At 45.4% G+C, this 16,570-nt stretch overlaps 1 protein-coding gene across 2 annotated transcripts; it reads right to left on the bottom strand.

The window, feature by feature from the left end:
- Positions 1-5,940: 5,940 nt before the first annotated feature.
- On the bottom strand, positions 5,941-12,712 carry LOC146406128 (uncharacterized). Of its 2 annotated transcripts, none has more exons than XM_085016632.1 (3): positions 12,463-12,712; positions 11,302-11,455; positions 5,941-10,847 (listed from the first exon to the last, which is right to left on the bottom strand). In XM_085016632.1, the coding sequence occupies exon 3, from the start codon at positions 9,714-9,716 to the stop codon at positions 9,381-9,383; it is 336 nt and encodes a 111-aa protein (XP_084872758.1). In that variant the 5' UTR covers positions 9,717-10,847; positions 11,302-11,455; positions 12,463-12,712; the 3' UTR covers positions 5,941-9,380. The 2 variants fall into 2 exon arrangements, with proteins under 2 accessions (XP_084872758.1, XP_084872765.1); XM_085016639.1 differs by having other exon boundaries at positions 5,941-10,893; positions 12,463-12,586.
- Positions 12,713-16,570: the final 3,858 nt, after the last annotated feature.

Raw genomic sequence — 16,570 nt, 5'->3', positions numbered from 1 at the left:
TTCTCCAGACTAGCTCTCATTTTCTTTAGATCTCAGCTCGAATATTGCCTACAGAGTCAGGTCCTTATTGACCATCCAAAATAAAGCAGCGTGGGAGTTCCCATTGTGGCACAGTGGAAAAGAATCCCACTAGTGTCTGTGAGGATGCAGGTTTGATCTCTGGCCTCTCTCAATGGGTCGGAGATCTGGCATTGCCTTGAGCTGTGGTGTAGGTCAAAGACACGGCTCGGATCCCAAATAGCTCTGGCTGTGGTTGTGGCCAGCAGTTGCAGCTCCTATTCGACCCCTAGCCTGGAAACTTCCATATGCTGTGAGTGAGGGCAGTAAAAGCAAAAACATAAATAAAATAAAATTAATAAAGTAGCATAGTCTCTTCAACCCATCAATAACTAGCCTCTGTACCTTGCTAATATTTTGTTTATAGCACCACTCTGACTATATCACTTATGACTATTTGACAAACAATGGATTAATTTATCTACCCCTTTTGTCATTTTTTAGCTCTATCTAAGTCTCCAGGGCTTAGAATAATACCCAACACATAGTAGGTACTCAATAAATACTTGTTGATAAAATTTTGGAGATTATCTGCAGCTTGGCCTGTCTCTAGTATAAGGCAAGACTATTAAGACCCAAGTTTTAGAACAAATAGACATGATCTCAAGGGAGATGTGGACACAGACAGACTCACAGCTGCTGGTCGGGAATGTTCTCTAAATCATGCTGCATGGGAACCATGGGTACTGCCCTTTCTCAAAGTGCATAGCATTTTGCACTTCTTGGGACACTGCCCACACTGCTTCTCTTTATGGATCTTTTAATGTGTAGATCTTCCATTCCTCCCCTAATATAAACATTTTGAGGGGAAAAAAAAAGAAAGAGAGAGAGAGAGAAAGGCAATGTCTTTAAAGGAGGTTTTATTTTCTCTTAATTTCCCATCTATTTTGAAAGTCATTTTAATTTATTACTTTCAGATTTATCATCTCTTTTGCAAACTCTCTTCTTTCCCTCTTTTTCTAGCCTATTTTTAAATTATGTGTGATACTTTATTTTGAAGGGTGGCAATTTAAAGTTGATATTTCATTTCAACAAGTTTTAATTACTTAATTGAAATATGAAACTCTGACTATGAATTCAGTGTTGGTGAAAGGCACCAGATTTACATTCCCATAAAACGGAGCACTTATCTTCATGTGATACATATATAGGATAGGGGTAGGGTTGGGAAATAGCATTCAGGATTTCCTCTGAACACTAGAAACCTTCTTAATTAAAAAACAAAGAGGATAATTTATTCCTCAGCCTCCTCTGACACATGCTCTCTAAAACCGACACATATACAGGTAGAGGTTTTTATGCCATAAAAATTAGCTGATTGGAATAGAACTAGGGCTATTTAAACAATAGGTTCAAAGCACTTTGAAAACTGAAGGAAAAAATGTAGCTGCTGAAATGTCTACAATATTTTTAGTAAAATAAGATTAAAACACATTAAAACAGTCCAGTTATGTGGACATTTTCCCCTCCCTGGCCTGGACTTCCCTTTTTGTCACTTACTAACTGGTCTGGTGCCTAGAAATGCCTTGGGGGCAAGTACACTGTCAGGTGTGAAGGTTTGGGTCACTGCACCAGGTAAAGAATCAGGACCAGCAGAGGTGATTGCTAAAGGCCGGGGAATACGGAGTGCGCAGTGGCAGGAAGTAGTCATGAATGCCCACTAGGACCATGTAACCAGTTATAGAAACAAGGACTGAAATTGTCATGGGTCTTTCTCCTTATTTTCTTATGTTTGTGTTTGTATAGCAAATATCTTCGTTTTCTTCTTCCTCTTATCTCTTCAGGTAATGTAACATGCATTGTCTTTATATCACAGGATTTAAGTATTGTTAACCATACTTCATAGTATTTAAGGATATCAAGAAGAGTAAACATCATCTAAGAATTTTTCATTCTCTTCTGGAGAAAGGGTTAGTGCATTTTTGGTCGTATGCAGAATAGCTGTATCATGTTGGGTGGAAGTATAACTTTCTTATTGTCTTTATTTGGAGATTAAGTATGGTTTTGGGAGATAGTTATGGATGCCAAGTTGACAAGGAGTATATTTGTGATGGGTAATTTTATGTGTCAGTTTGGCACTAAGAAGTGCTCAGATTTGGGGTCAAACATTATTCTGGGTGTATTCTTTGTGTTTGGGTAAGATTAATATTTATATTGGTGCACTTCATGTAAAGCATAAAGTCTTCCCTTCTACAGGTGGGCCTTATCCAATCAGTTGACGTTATGAATAAAATGAAAATCTAGGCCTGTCCAAAACAAGAGAGAATCTCTCCAGCACACTGTCTTCAGATTTCATCTGCAGCACTAGTTCTTCCATGTGCTGCAGTAGACTGCCTTTGTGTTCAAACTGGAACACTGGTTCTCCTGGGTCTCCAACTCTACAGATTTTGGATTTGCCAGCCTCCATAGTCATACAAGCCAATTTCTTATAATATTGTATAAACATACATACATACACACATACATTCATACATAATATACCTACATCCTTTCTCTGGAGAACGTTGATTAATCCAAAAAAAAAAGCTTATGATCTATTTATTACATAAAAGGAAATAAAGACATTTTATTAACTGGGCTCAAAACATTGTGTATAAATTAATGACATGTCATACGATCATTCAAGTCTGGCAGCAGTTTGCATTGCCTATACTTTTCTCTCGCCATTCTCTTGTCTACCGTAAAAACATCTACTTTATTTTTTAATTTTAATGCCATTTTGTAGGACATTTACTCTTTTATAAAATTTAAGACCCAGAATATTTAAGTTATTTTATCACTGCAGACATTTTTTGGTGCACTCTCTAAGTTAATATAATCCTGATGCACAATGAAATCTAGTTTCAACTTTATGTATCACCACTAATGGTAACCTAATTTGTTTCTTATACAATAGCAGAAAATGTTTTTGTTGCATATGGTGCCACCTAATATCTGTAGACTGAATACAAACTAGGAAGAAAAATAAAATTCAGATTTAAATGTGTTGGCTACTACAGACATTAACTTAATTATGTATGAAATTGGGCCACAGAAAAAAGTATAAAATTGTGGGATATATTTTCAGAATCATTTCAGAAACTTCTATGAGTTATCAGGGCTCTGTAGAACAGTTTACAAAACAACATACAAGAAATTAGAGTATAGCATTAGTAGGCTTCCTACAAGAAAATAAAAAGCAATTTTTGAAGTTCCTTCAAGGACAAAAGATAATGGATGTTTTTATAGTTTGCATCTGGACTAACTCTATTAGCATCATTAGTGGTAATGTATTCCAGAAGCCATTTAATGTAATTATGCAGATAATATTTTTCGTTAAGAATGTTGTGGAATTTCAAATAAGTACATTTTTTAGATGAAATCTTTTAATCTTCTAAGAGTAGCTTCCAAGAAAGGTCTATTACCTCTGCAGTAAGAAACAGGGAAACTGTAGGTTAAGAGACAAATAACCTTTTCTTTTGTAGCTCACTTAAATATTGATATAACATATTTCTTTAAGTTGCTAAGTCAAGATAGAAAAGGAGCTCTCCAAGTATCCTCACTTTAAGTCATAGCCAAGAGATGATTAAAACATAAGCATTACTATATTAAAAGTACATTTATTGTGCTAGACACTTTATTTATTTCTTTTGCCTATTCAAGCCACTTTTTAACCCTTCCTGAACCACCGCCCTGACCTTCTTTGGGAAAACTCCCCTCTCAGACTCTCAGGACTTATGGTGTGGGTGCAGCTTATTCTTTGGTTTTAGAAGTTGGCATGTGAATTCAGGACTGACCAGAGCATTGCAAGCCCCCTTCCAAACATCTGTACACACACACACACACACACACACACAGATTGTTTAAAAAGATGGGCAATTCTGGGGCTCAGCAGGACTCTTCAAGCTGAGGTTCCTTGTGGTACAGAATACAAACTTGGCTTATACTGTCAAATCAACAGTTCCAGTCACCAGAATGGGTTCAGCTGCCAGATGAAGTGAGCCAGACTCAGTCCCCTGATGCCTTTTGTCCCCTGCGATCGAGTCATTTCAGAAGGGTTATGTTGCATGATCCAATGAATTCCATTTTTTTTGGTTTGCTTTTTGTTTTGATTTTGAGGGATTTATTTATTTATTGCCTTTATTTATTTTATTTTATTTTTTAGGGCCGCACCTGCAGCATATGGAGGTTCCCAGGCTAGGGGTCGAATTGGAGCTGTAGCTACTGGCCTGTGCCACAGCCACAACACCAAATCCAAGCCACATCTGCGATCTACACCACAGCTCACAGCAATGCTGGATCCTTAACCCTCTGAGGGAGGCCAGGGATCGAACCTCAACCTCATGGTTACTAGTCAGATTCATTTCTGCTGTGCCACAATAAGGAACTCCGATTTTGAGGGTTTTAAAAGGCTGTTTGATTTCCTTTCAGTTAGTTGCCAGTGGAAGTGTCCTAATACCCATATCCTACCTACTTTGTCATATCCTATTTTGAAGAAAGCGTTCTTATAAGCAACTCCCCCTCCCACCATTCCCTAGAAAGGCCAGCTCTCTTTGTCTTCTCCATTGGTTCCTCCGTAGAGTTCCATCCCACTTCTTCCTGCCAGATCCCATCTTCTCATTATTAAACACTGCTAAATCACTTTCTTACCTTATTCTTCCTAGCTTTGAATTCTCTTCCAATTAAGGATTCTCCTTGAGTCAGCTGACACATAATAGCCATCTGCTTCTGTCGTTCTGAAAACTGGTATGTATTCGTGTACTTGGATTATAAACTTCTTGTGGCAAATATCAGTAATACTGATACTAGAGGCATTAAGGGTTCCCCACACACTTAGCAGTAAATATGGTGTCATTTGGACTTGTGTGAAAAATTTCGTCTAGTATAAAATCTCTGTTCATATTAGCCACACCTTGGAGGACTCTAAATTGGTAAGAAGGGCATTCTAAAATGTTAAAATAACATTTAGTTTTATTACAATGCAGAACTGGCAAGATTTCCTTTTATGAACATTTTCTTAGGACTTCTCCTGACACTGCCAATGTGCCTGACCTTTAGCACAAGCCTATTCTCATATCGCTTTCAGTTATTTATTGATACATTGTAACCACCTCAGCATGTCTGGCTTAAAACACCAATGATTTATTATTTCTTGCAATTGTGTGAATTGTTTGGGCAATTCTGATCTCAAGGAAGCTCTCCCCAAGGCTGTGTTTTGCTGGCTGATTGGCTGAGCTTGGCAGAAGTACCTCATCTCTCCCCTTGGAACCTCCAAGAATGCAAAAACAGAAGTTACAAGGTCTCTTAAAACTTGGTCTTGGAAGCTATGTGGAGTCATTTCGTTGGCTGTGTGCTCTCTCTTTCTCTCTCTCTCTTTTTTTTTGGTCTTCTTAGGGCCACACCTGCCACCTGCCGCATATGGAGATTCCAGGCTACGGGTCAAATTAGCACTTCAGCAGCTGGCCTACACCAGAGCCGAAGCAACACAGGATCCAAGCCGCGCCTACAACCTACACCACAGCTCAGGGCAAGGCCGGATCCTTAACCCACTGATCGAGGCCAGGGATGGAACCTGAGTCCTCATAGCTGCTAGTCAGATTCGTTTCTGTTAAGCCCTGACAGGGAACTCACATGTTTTCTTGATACAAGCAAGGACCAGCCCAGCTTAGGTAGGAAGTGTGGTGGGGGGCATAACTCCACCACTTGATAAGAGGAGTGGCAAAATCTCATTGCAGAAAGGGTGCCAGATGGGGGCTGTCATGTGACTATCTTTGGAAACAATCTCCCTCACTCTTGTTTTTATTTATGATGGAGAAAGAGATGACTGCACTTGTTTCCAAATCCTCTTGATACATACAGTAGAATCCTTCCTGAACCCCATAATATTTATAAAAGTACTCCAAATGAAAAATAATACTCTTTATTGGAAAGTAAATATTTCTGAAGAGGCAAGTATTAGAACATACAGTTATTTAAAGGTACACATACATGCTAGTCTATTTGGCTTATACACACAACAGTGGATGATTTGTAAAATATATAGGTTTTTCTCCTATTGAAAAAGGCCAAACATAAATATTGTAATTACTATCCATTCCGTCTTCCTCTGCTCTATAGAGCTTCAGTTTTTGAGTACAAATTGGTTTGGAAGATCCAAACAGGACTTTGAACTAATATATTTCATTAGGCAAGTCTGAGAAGTGTAGCAATGTATCCAAAATGCCTTTTGCATTTGAGATATTTAATATTTTTCTGTGGATTTTGGTTTATCAAATGTTTCATATCATTTTTATAAAGTTTTAAAGCATGAATAACTCAAGAATAAAAATACATGTGTTAAAAATATATAGAAAAGCATTTAAAAATTTGTGGATGAAGTTCCCGTTGTGGCTCATTGGGTTTTGAATGCAACTAGTATCCATGAGGATGCAGGTTCAATCCCTGGCCTTGCTCATTGGGTTGGGGATGCAGTATTGCTGTGAACTGTGGTGTAGGTTGTAGATATGGCTTGGATCTGGCATTTCCGTGGTTGTGGTATAGGCTGGCAGCTGCAACTCCGATTTGACTCCTAGCCTGGGAACTTCCACATGCTGCAGGTTAGCCTCTGAAAAGCAAAACAAAACAAAACAGAACAACAACAATCAAAAAAGAACCAAAAAAAGAAATAAAAATTCATGGATGGCAAAACTGTATTCAGGATGGCAGTTACCTCTGGTGGGAAAGAGAGGAGAAGGCCATCAAGGAGCCATAACTGAAGGGTGAATAAGATATTGGCAAATGTTTTATTTCCAAAATGGTGTGGTAAGCGTGCCAGTATTTGTTGTATTTTCCCTTAGATCTTTCCATAGGAAGCACTGCAAAATTACAAAGAGCATGTCACCCTTTTTAGTTATCATCAGATTGAGACAGCATTCAAATCTATGCTACTGGAAACTCTTTCAAAAATATTTTGAACTGGTTTCTATAATGTTTCCTCACTATACAGATTATTCTGATAATGCCGCCCCCGTGTACTATCATTTCATATTACTATTTTCTCTTCTTTCTAAATTAACTGCAATAGTGACAAGCAAAGAGGCAGGTGGCATCCAGCAGCATGTCTACTGTCCATGTGAATCTTCCAACTCCAAACCAGTAGCCTGTCCAATCCACTTAGTAGCACCTGAGATGTTTTTTAGATGTATATTTTGTAAACTATCACAGGAGGTGGGGTGGGCTTGGAGTAGTGTGTCTACATTTGGAAAAGATGCTTGTGAAAGTACTCCAGAAAACTTCAGTTCTCTTTAACATATTAGGGCTAAATCTTATTCTGACAAATATTGCAGAAAATAGTTTCTCACTTTTCCTCCAAGATCCTTCCAATATTAATTTCTAACAAACATTTTCAGGTGAAAAGTTCTTTTCTGAATACTACTAAGGGAGCTTCCAAGAAAAAAACCAAAAAAAAAAAAAAACAAAGTCCTCTGGTTAGCTTGGTTTTAAATGGGAAGTAGAAAATAGGAGCACCATAGGGTGACAGTCTGTGTCAGGCGAAAGAGGAAGAGAAATGACGCAGAAGGCAGTTCATGCTCTGTCATTGAAGCCAGGCACTCTCAGTCCCTTTAGACTGTATTCAAGAGAATATTGACATACTTATAGTCCACCGGCCTCTATTCCAATTGCCTGCCTTTATTCCTAACTCAAAGTAACCCACTATACTCTTCCTATCTTTTGAAGGCTGGGAAATCTTACAAAGGGGTTTCTGCACTTTAACTGGGAAGTACTATTAAGTGTAAATAAACATATTATCCCCAAATCTAACCCCTCATGGTTTGAGCTGACTTGGCGTGTTAAATGAGGAAAGGTAATGTATACCTAAATTTATTTAAAATAGACTCCCTTCTTTTAACTCCCTCGGAAGTAAGTAAAGATTTGGATGAAAATATGTGGCAGGAGATAACCTGAAGAAAAAGAAGTGATATGGCTCAAGCGGGCCTCCTTCTGGGAAGGTACAGGAAACCAGGCTTCAGTTTTCAGGTTTCTCGGTCTGTGGATCCCACCTATTGCATATGAAAAATGTGCAGCCTCTGATTTATGTTCATTTCCTCTTCCTTACTCTTCTCTCCAGCTCGGTTATAGAAACACCATTTAGGAAAGGGCCTCGCATTTGGTAAATGATGATAAAAATTTCTTGAACTGAAATTAAGTTGATATTATTAGTGTTGGCATTCAAGGTAAGTTCAAGAAAGACAGAAATGTTGCTGGAAAAACTGCTTTCCTGATGGCTTCATGAGACTCTGTGTGTGTGAGAGAGAGAGCGAGAGAGAGATGCGTGAAAACTGACATATCTAAAACTTGATGCAGTTTTTACAATTCTCCTTCGTTCCCATGTCTCTATCCTTGTCCATCTTATTCCACCCCAAACGTAATCATGGCCTCATCATTCTCCCTCTCCTTTCCAGCGCCTTCAGCTTCTGTCTTTTTCAGACTTCTCCTACCACCCTGAGTCAGGACTCCTCCCACAGGATCCCAGCTAACCATCCTGCCTCTTGTCCTCCCCAACCTATCTGATGACTCCCTTCCTGAAGCATGATTTTTCAGCGGATCACTCCTCTACAATGGCTCTTAATTGCCTTTTGAATCTAATTAAAACTTCTTCAATACCCTCTACTAATTAACTCCATAGTAGGCTCCCTTAGCAGCCGTCTCAAGCCAGGCGCCGACTCCAGTGCTTTGGCCCAGGAACCAAACCAGCTCATCTTCTGCCTTTTCCTGCTTCCCTGCCTCACCTCACCCTGGGCCATGGCCTCCTACCTGGTGGGCCCACTCCACTTCTTCCTTCTTTCCCAAAGCACTCTTTTTAACAAAAAGAGTGCCAAATTACCTTTCCCTTCCAACCTCGATTATTCCAAGAATAGATTCTAAGAATCCTCATCAATGGAACTTGGGTCTGTCCTTTGGGAAATGAATGTGTGTTCATGTCCCGGCGTTAGCAGCGCCCACACATCTGGTTCAGGAATTCCACGCATTTGGTGGAAATCCTGCCATCCTGGGGCTAGTGTTTTGGCTTTTCTTGCAAGCAGCAGAAGGTGCATTTAGTGCACAGGCCTTGCCTCTCACCCATAGGCCTTCCCGGGCGCCCCTCTACCCTTCCCGGCCTGCCCTTAGGGCTATCCTCAGCCTGGGCCGCCCCTCGGCCCCCACCGTGGCGCGGTGGGACCGAAATCCTCAAAGGCCTCCAAGCGTTCAGAAGGAAACCATCTAGGCAAGAGCTGTTGGAGCACAGCTGGGGCGGCCGAGGAGCGGACCGCGGGGCCGCAAGTCATTTCCCGGCCGGGCCACACTCTGGTCTGAGCCAGGCTGCTTCACCGGATCTCGTGGGTGCGCGATGCTGGGGCCCCGCTGCTCCGCAAGGCGTGGCGGATCCGACCCCCGACCGATCGCTTCTCACCTCCCCACTTGAACTCCTGGGGAGACATAGTGTTTGTCAAACTTGGCCCTGGTCCAGCCCCGACCGCCCCGCATTGCCCCCAAGCAGAGGGAGCAGCCTTGGAGCCAGCCGGGGCGAACATCCCTTCGCCTGCACCTCGGGCACCCCGGCCTGCCCGCGCCTTCGGGTCTGACTCCCGCTTGGACTCACGCACAGACTCCACCTCGCCTGCGCGGAGCACCCGCGCCCCTGCACCGGCGCGGTCGGGCATCGCAGGGGCACCTCTGCCCCCACCCCCAACCGGCCGCTCGCCCCAAGGGGTTCTCCGAGCGCCCGCAAAAAACCGCAAAGGGAGGGACTGGCCGGGCCACTCCTTTAGCGGCAGACCCACCCCACCCCCTCCCGCCCCGCACCCCGGATCGGTAGAAGAGACCTTAGGGTGGTGGAAGGACGCTCTGAGCGGTGGAGGGTACAGCAGAGTAGGGGACCAGCTTCAACCACAGCGCTTCTCCAGGCGATTCCGGGGTATCACAGAGGGCTTGTTGGATCCAAGCCGCCTTTATTTCCAAGTCCAGGGATTGGATGTGGCCCTGGAGTTCTGGAGCTCCCCACAGGTGGCAGGCCAGTATCCATTCACATAAGCTGCTGATGGTTAGTCCTGCTGTTGTTGCTGCTGCTTTGTGTGTGTGTGTGTGTGTGTGTTAGGTTTTAAGGGTATGATCCTACTATTCCCTTCTTGACTAATGCAGGCTGCTATAAATGACACCCAGAGAAGGACACTATCAATGTGAAGAGGTTATAAGATGTTAAAGACATGGAGTGGTCTGCAGGAGTACTGGTTCAGCCCTGGCATCTCAGCAGAGCTACGACTGCTGTGTCACTGTCCCTGGAGGCTCTCATGATGGTTTTAGTTACAAGCCAGGGCCTGAATATCCTAAACACAGACAATCCTGTGCCTCGACAGCCCAGTTTTAAAGCTAATCAGAAACAGTGGTGCCTTTCCTAGATAATGCAATTGAGATGGCTGTCCCTGCATTTCTCCTTTCCCATACTGATAGACATAAGGTTGCATCACTATTTCAAAGTTAAAAACATTTCTTGCTGGATGGTCACAGCAGAGGCCTCCACTGGAGTTGGCAACAACAGCCCTCCACATTAGACTGTGCATTCATGATCAGTATCTCATTTGACCTTTACTTACGTCCTGTTGGAAAGAAGTGGTATTAACCACATTCTGCACATGAAGAAACTAAGATTCGGAGGCATCAACTGACTCCCTCAGGGTGCTCACACAGAAAAGCAGAGCTGGTTCACAAATGCAGGTGTTCTGACTGCAGGTCCAGATCCAACTCCATCAGCATGCCAGGCCCTTGTTATCTTCTTCTCCCTCCTTGTCATGTTACTTGAGAGAAGCAGAGGGAGAAATCACCATCCATGGTGAAAAGAGCCTATAGCGTGAAAGAAGAACTAATTCATTGGGCTCTGAAGAAAACAAAGTTTGCCTCCACATGCTGAACTGGTAGGTGTTGGGGGAGGGGGGAGATGTTTTCCCTATTCTGGAGTGTTCTTCAATGGATGGGTCTCTCTGTTCAAGTTATAGATGGAAACTCTTTTTTGAACTCTGAAACTGAACAAACCTCTTAGATAGGAAGAACTCACAGGTGAAACCTAGGCTCAGTTAACATAGCATTCACTGGGCTTCCTTGTTCCTGATATTAATTAGCAATTGCTTCTAGCCTGGTATTCTGGTTCTGATGGCCCTGAAAAGCTGGGGTTTCTGGAGAGGCTGAAGACTTGCCCACCGCAGTCCAAACAGGCAGGAACCAAGGATTAGGGGAGCAATTCTTTCTTCTTACCTTTGTTTGGAAACTTTTCTGGTGCAGTATGTACGGTCTTTCCAGACTCAGTGTTTCAAATCTTTACGTAGGGACTAGGTAGTTTAGAAAATGCTGAGTTTCTAGAACTTGATGTTTAGGAACCTTTGTGTGAGTCACCTTCTCAGGTGTTGGGCTAGGAAGAATTGAGAGAAAGAACGTTGAGACTGGAGGCAGAGGAGGAGGGGGAAGGAGAATTGGATCTTTCGCAAAGCATTTGAACAGATTAGGCTATAAAATACAGAGTAATTCTGAGTCGACGCCACTGTGGGGCGCCAAAGTTCTACTCGGCTAAGGCCTGAGGCCGTCTTGGGTGCGAGGACAGAAGTCCTGGAGAACAGAAGCACTGGGGGAAGGGGAGGGGGAGGAGGGAAGGGAAGGGAAAGGAGGGGTGGGGCTGGGGTGTCCTTTATTCTCCCGTTAAACTCGCCTGGGAGACTTTGTTACATAACAAGTCCGTGCGAGGAGGAGGAAGACCTTGTTAGAAAGGAAGAGGAGGGTGTGATGTGGCGGGGGAGCTCTTAGAGAAGAAGAAAATCTCGGACCACTGAGCTGACCAAGGAGCACAGACGCTCCTCTTCGCTTCAGAAATTCTTGTGCTTCTTCTCAAACTGGAGCCGCGACCTCCTTTAAAGGGGGCGAGCGAGGAGGGGAGAAAGATTTGGAGAGGCTCCTTTCCCACCACCACACCAGCTATCCCCCCCAATCTCCCCGTCCCCCACCCCCAACTGGGGGCTGCCGCCTCGGGGAAGTCGGGCCTTTTCTCCCGCAGGACGCCGCGGGGTTGCCCCACTCCATCTGCAGCCCCCGAGGACTCCTCAGCCGGGATAAAGGGCGGCCTCCCCCAGCCTGCGAGCGCCCGGGATGCTCAGCCGGCAGCTGCCGGGAGGCGCTGATTTCATTCCCGCGCGGCTATCTCTGCGGGCGGCGAGGGGCGGGGGCCGGCGGGGCGGGGTGGGGGTGGGGTGGAGGCGGAGGGGGGGGGCGGGAGGCGGCGGCAGCGACCAGGGTAGACTGAACGCCCCGGCCCCGCCAGGGTTTATTACATCCCCGCCACCGGCAAAGGTTAGGAACGCGCATTTAGAGACGGGATAATCCGAGTTTAAATATTAACAGTAAAAGCAGAACCGGTGGAATATTTACCCAGAAACTGAGCAGATCTCCTTCTGCCAGGGGAGAGGAGCGCGGCGTAGGCCCGGCTCCCAGGCCTGCGGCTCTGGCGCGGTGCTTTCCCTTGGCATCTCCTGGTCCGCCCCAACCCACCTCTGGAGCTTCCTCGCATTGGGCATAAGCAGGGAGGGCCGCGGACCCCCTTGCTTTGCCCAGGGGGTCGGAGACTGGGGGGCTCGCTCCAAATCTTCTGCTTTGTCATATTCTCCATTTAAGGGCCTCCCTGACCAACAAAAGGTGGCGGAAAGTATGTTGGATCAATAGCAAAGATTGTTATTTAGATAACGAATTAATCTCCCTGTTATAATACTTTTTATAGTGAACTTTGCACCCCTTCCATAAGAAAAAGGAATTTAAAGGAAAAGAGTCTCAAACAGGATTAAGGTTTTAATTACAATTCCCTATCGAAATAGTATGTTTGATGAGCTGATCTTATCAATTAATAGTAACATTAAAGCTCAAGAAACAGATTCACAGGAAATATGCTTAAGGGCGTCTTTTAAAAGTAATCGCACCCGGGGAACTAGTAGGGTAGCCGGCCAGCCAGGCGGCATCCGAGCAGGTTTCTGACCGCCGTCCGCTTGGACGCCGCCAGGGCTGGGCGCGCATCTGGGACTCAGGATGGGGCGGGGGCGGCGAGCCGGGCTCTGGGAGACGCGGCAGCCCGGGTGGGAGGGAAATAAATAACAAGCGCCTCTTCCAAGCCGAGGCCCACATCAAAGTTGGGGCCCCGCAAGGGCCGTGCAGTTCACTGCGTTTGGGTCAGTGTTATATTCCAGGGGCAAATAAAGTAATTTGAACATGCACCAACAGTTTTCCATAAAATACGAGTTAAAAGAAGTAATAGAACTAATCACTGTCTCCTCAAATCAAGTAGAAAACATTTCAATGCACTAATTAGAGTAATTAGAATAATAAGCCTCTGCCTATATGTGGTAAGACAATGTGTACAAACAACTTTATTTAATGTATACTGGTAATCAGCGATGCGTGCCTGCTTGAATGCTTAGCGCAATAAAACTACCCTCCGTCCGCCCAAACAATCAAATACAAATTAGTTTAATGATTGTGCCTGCTGAATGTCTTAGAAATCCACAGGCAGAGGCGAGTAAATAGAAGCATCCTTGTTTGCGTGCGTCCCGCCCGGGCTGGACCCAGGGCCGGTGAGTGGCCGCGGGCGGGCGCGGGCGCGGCGGGAGCTAGCAGGAGGCCCAGAGCGCGCGGGGCGGAGGCCGGGCCAGGCGCCAGCACCGACCTGCGCCCGGCCACAGCCCCTGCTCTATCCTGGCTGCCTTCCCATCCCTCCTCCGCGACTTCTCGCCTCAGTGGCCCTGCCGAGCACCCCAGGCCCCGAGAGCCCCTGTGCCCCTCTGGGCCTCTCCTCTTCCGGAAGCGAAAGGCCTTGCAAGAATTCCCAGCGCCCATCCACAAGGGTTTTAAGAACTGAGTGATTTCCTCCCATCAGACCCCGTCCATGGGCCTCGGAAGACCAAGGGAGCCTGAGAGCCCCAGACCTCGGAGGAGAACCCCAGGTCTCAGGTCGTGTGGCTCGGCCCCTCCCTTTTCCCTGCCCTCAGCTCTGTCTTGGGACAATTGGGGTCCCTGAGCGGCTCCCAGGTTATCTTTGCTGGAGAACTGATTTTCCTCCCGTGTAGTCATGAGGAAATTTAGGCCCAGCAGGGAGAGGTCAGTAGTGTCTGGGGATTTAGGAGGTTCGTTTTCCTCCCAGTTTCAGCGCTTGGAGAGTTGGTTCCTCTCCACTAGAGGCAGGGAGCTGAGGTCAAGAGCAGCGACAAGTTTGACGGGTGTGAACTGAAGGGAACACGCTTCAGAACTTCGCTTACCAGCTCCAGGCTCCCTTGCTCCATTTCTTGGCTCTCCCCATCTCCCCACCCCCTCTCCCTATAAAACAAACAGGAAAAGGCCAAATTATCTACTTTGTAGACAGCTGATCCTTTTCCCTGCCCGTTTTCCTGCAGTTGCTCCTCTGCCCTCTTCTCTTGGGGCTCCTTCCCCCACGATTGCCTCTTTCGCGCAGAAAGCAATGTCCTGGGCCCAACTTTGCAGAGTCCAGCAGAAAAGCCGCGCAGGCAGAGGGCTAGGACACTCACTCGCCCCCGGGCCCTCGACCCTCAGTCACCTCTGTGCCCCGTCGCATCTCTGTCCCCGCCACGCGTGCCCCTAGAGAGCCCCGCCAACTCGCAGTGACTAGAAACAACTTCCCCACGGGCGGCGGCCGTACCAAGGGCATCCGCCCTCCTTCTCCTGACCACCAGCTCTACCCTCAGCCTGGGGTGGAGGAACCCACCCACAGTCAACCCCCTTCCGCCTCCCAGGGTCTCCCTGGAGAGGGAGAGTGCTGGAAAGGCCTGGAAGGTCCGGGCTGTCCACCTTCCGCCTAAGGGTTTGGGACGACCGAGCCGCGGGAGCCACAGGATAATCCCCATCTCTGGCCAACACTCAGGGGCTGTTCAGCGTCCCGGAGCGAAGGCCGAGGCTGGAGTCAGGGAAAGCCTCCCTTCGGTCCCCCCATCGCACGGGCAGGAGGAATGGCCTGGGCCTGGGCCCCCGGAGGTGGGAGGCGCGCAGCCGGGCTGGGGCGCCCCCCACCCCTCCCGCGCCCCTGCCTGCGCGCAGCACATTACCCTGCCTGGCCCAGGCGCTGTAACAACTTGGAAGGAATATTTTGTTAGGGGAACAAACAAACAAAAAGTTGTTAATGTCAAATCATTCTCTCCAGAATTGTGTGCTGTGGAACATAAAAAATCCTCTGTCGGAGTGAAATTTCTTAATAGGAGGAGGGAGAGAACTCCCAACACTTTCCACAAGGGTTTGCCCTAACCGTAAAGCCCGGGGATTTACAATGGCTAATTTGTGTTACAAACCCGCAAGAAACTTTTTCCTTTTCCCGCTCTGCAGCCAAACTTTGGCCATATTTAGTTGTGTGTGGCTCCCCCCCGCCCTTAATTTAAACACCAAACCCGGAGGAAATACTGGTGGGAAGAAAAATATATGTCCCAATTCAAAATGGATGCAGATTCAAATTTACTCCATAGCGAGGTTTCCTACCCCTGTCGCTCTGCAGAATTAATCGTACACAATTTATAACAATCTGAATCCCCTCCATATTGCTCAGATGGGGTCCTCGTGCTCCCCTGTCTTTCTAAAATTAGTGACAAGTGAGTCTTTGTGGGGCATTTATTTTCTTTTTTCTAGATGACAGCTCCCCGTTCTGAGAGCAGAGAGCCGTTTGCCGCCAGCTACGGACCACTCCAGAGCCCAGCCTTTTCACCGGAGAACCGCATATGGAAGTCCCCCCACCCCCTTCCCAGACAAAGAGCTATAAAAACTCAGAAAGACGTGGAAGAAATGAACTTTAAGATATAGATGCACTTTTACTGGTGTATTAAATAACATTTCAGACATTTTAAAAAAAGGAAATACATCTTAATTATCAACAGCCAGAATTCTAGGAACAATAGAGGCCGGAGGTGTTTTGATGGAATATGATATTGTTTCTAAAACCTCTATTAGCTAAGCCAAGCAGAATTGTTACTAGGGTAAGGGGAAAGTACTACATGATAAAGTTAACTTTTTTCTTTTCTTTTTTTTTTTAAAAAAGAGGAAACAAATTTCCTAGCTTCCCACCAGACAGAAGAATAATGTAAAAATAGTCTTATTTTTCTTTATCTCCATAACTAAGCAAAGCTTTAAAAAAAAAAACTAAAAGGCCATTCTCTGGCACTTCTGTACCCAGGTCTACATAAGGGACATTGCAACAACTTTGGCCCAAGTTCTACAAGATCAGCGAGTTTATTCCATGATTTGCTTAGCTAAGTGACAAGATCCTGCCACTTTTGCATTAGTTTCTGTATTGAATCAAGTGATAGGAATGGGTACCAGAGGCCCTGGTTTTCTCATACAACCATCTGCCCCCTGTTAAGAGAACACTGAAAAGTAGTTTCCTGAAGAGGGAAAACATTTATATAAAATTTAGCTGTACATCCCATTTAATCATATTGTCAAGATTCATTCACAGTACTTAAAGATGCATCTTTTTCTTTTCTTTTAAATAAACACG

The sequence above is a fragment of the Sus scrofa genome, chromosome 1 (genome assembly GCF_054392235.1).
Source record: "Sus scrofa isolate SSC_HxYL_T2T_F1_AM1 chromosome 1, Sscrofa_HxYL_maternal_Yorkshire_Landrace_v2.0, whole genome shotgun sequence".
NCBI lineage: Eukaryota > Metazoa > Chordata > Mammalia > Artiodactyla > Suidae > Sus > Sus scrofa.
This window is presented reverse-complemented; position numbering and strand designations above follow the sequence as displayed.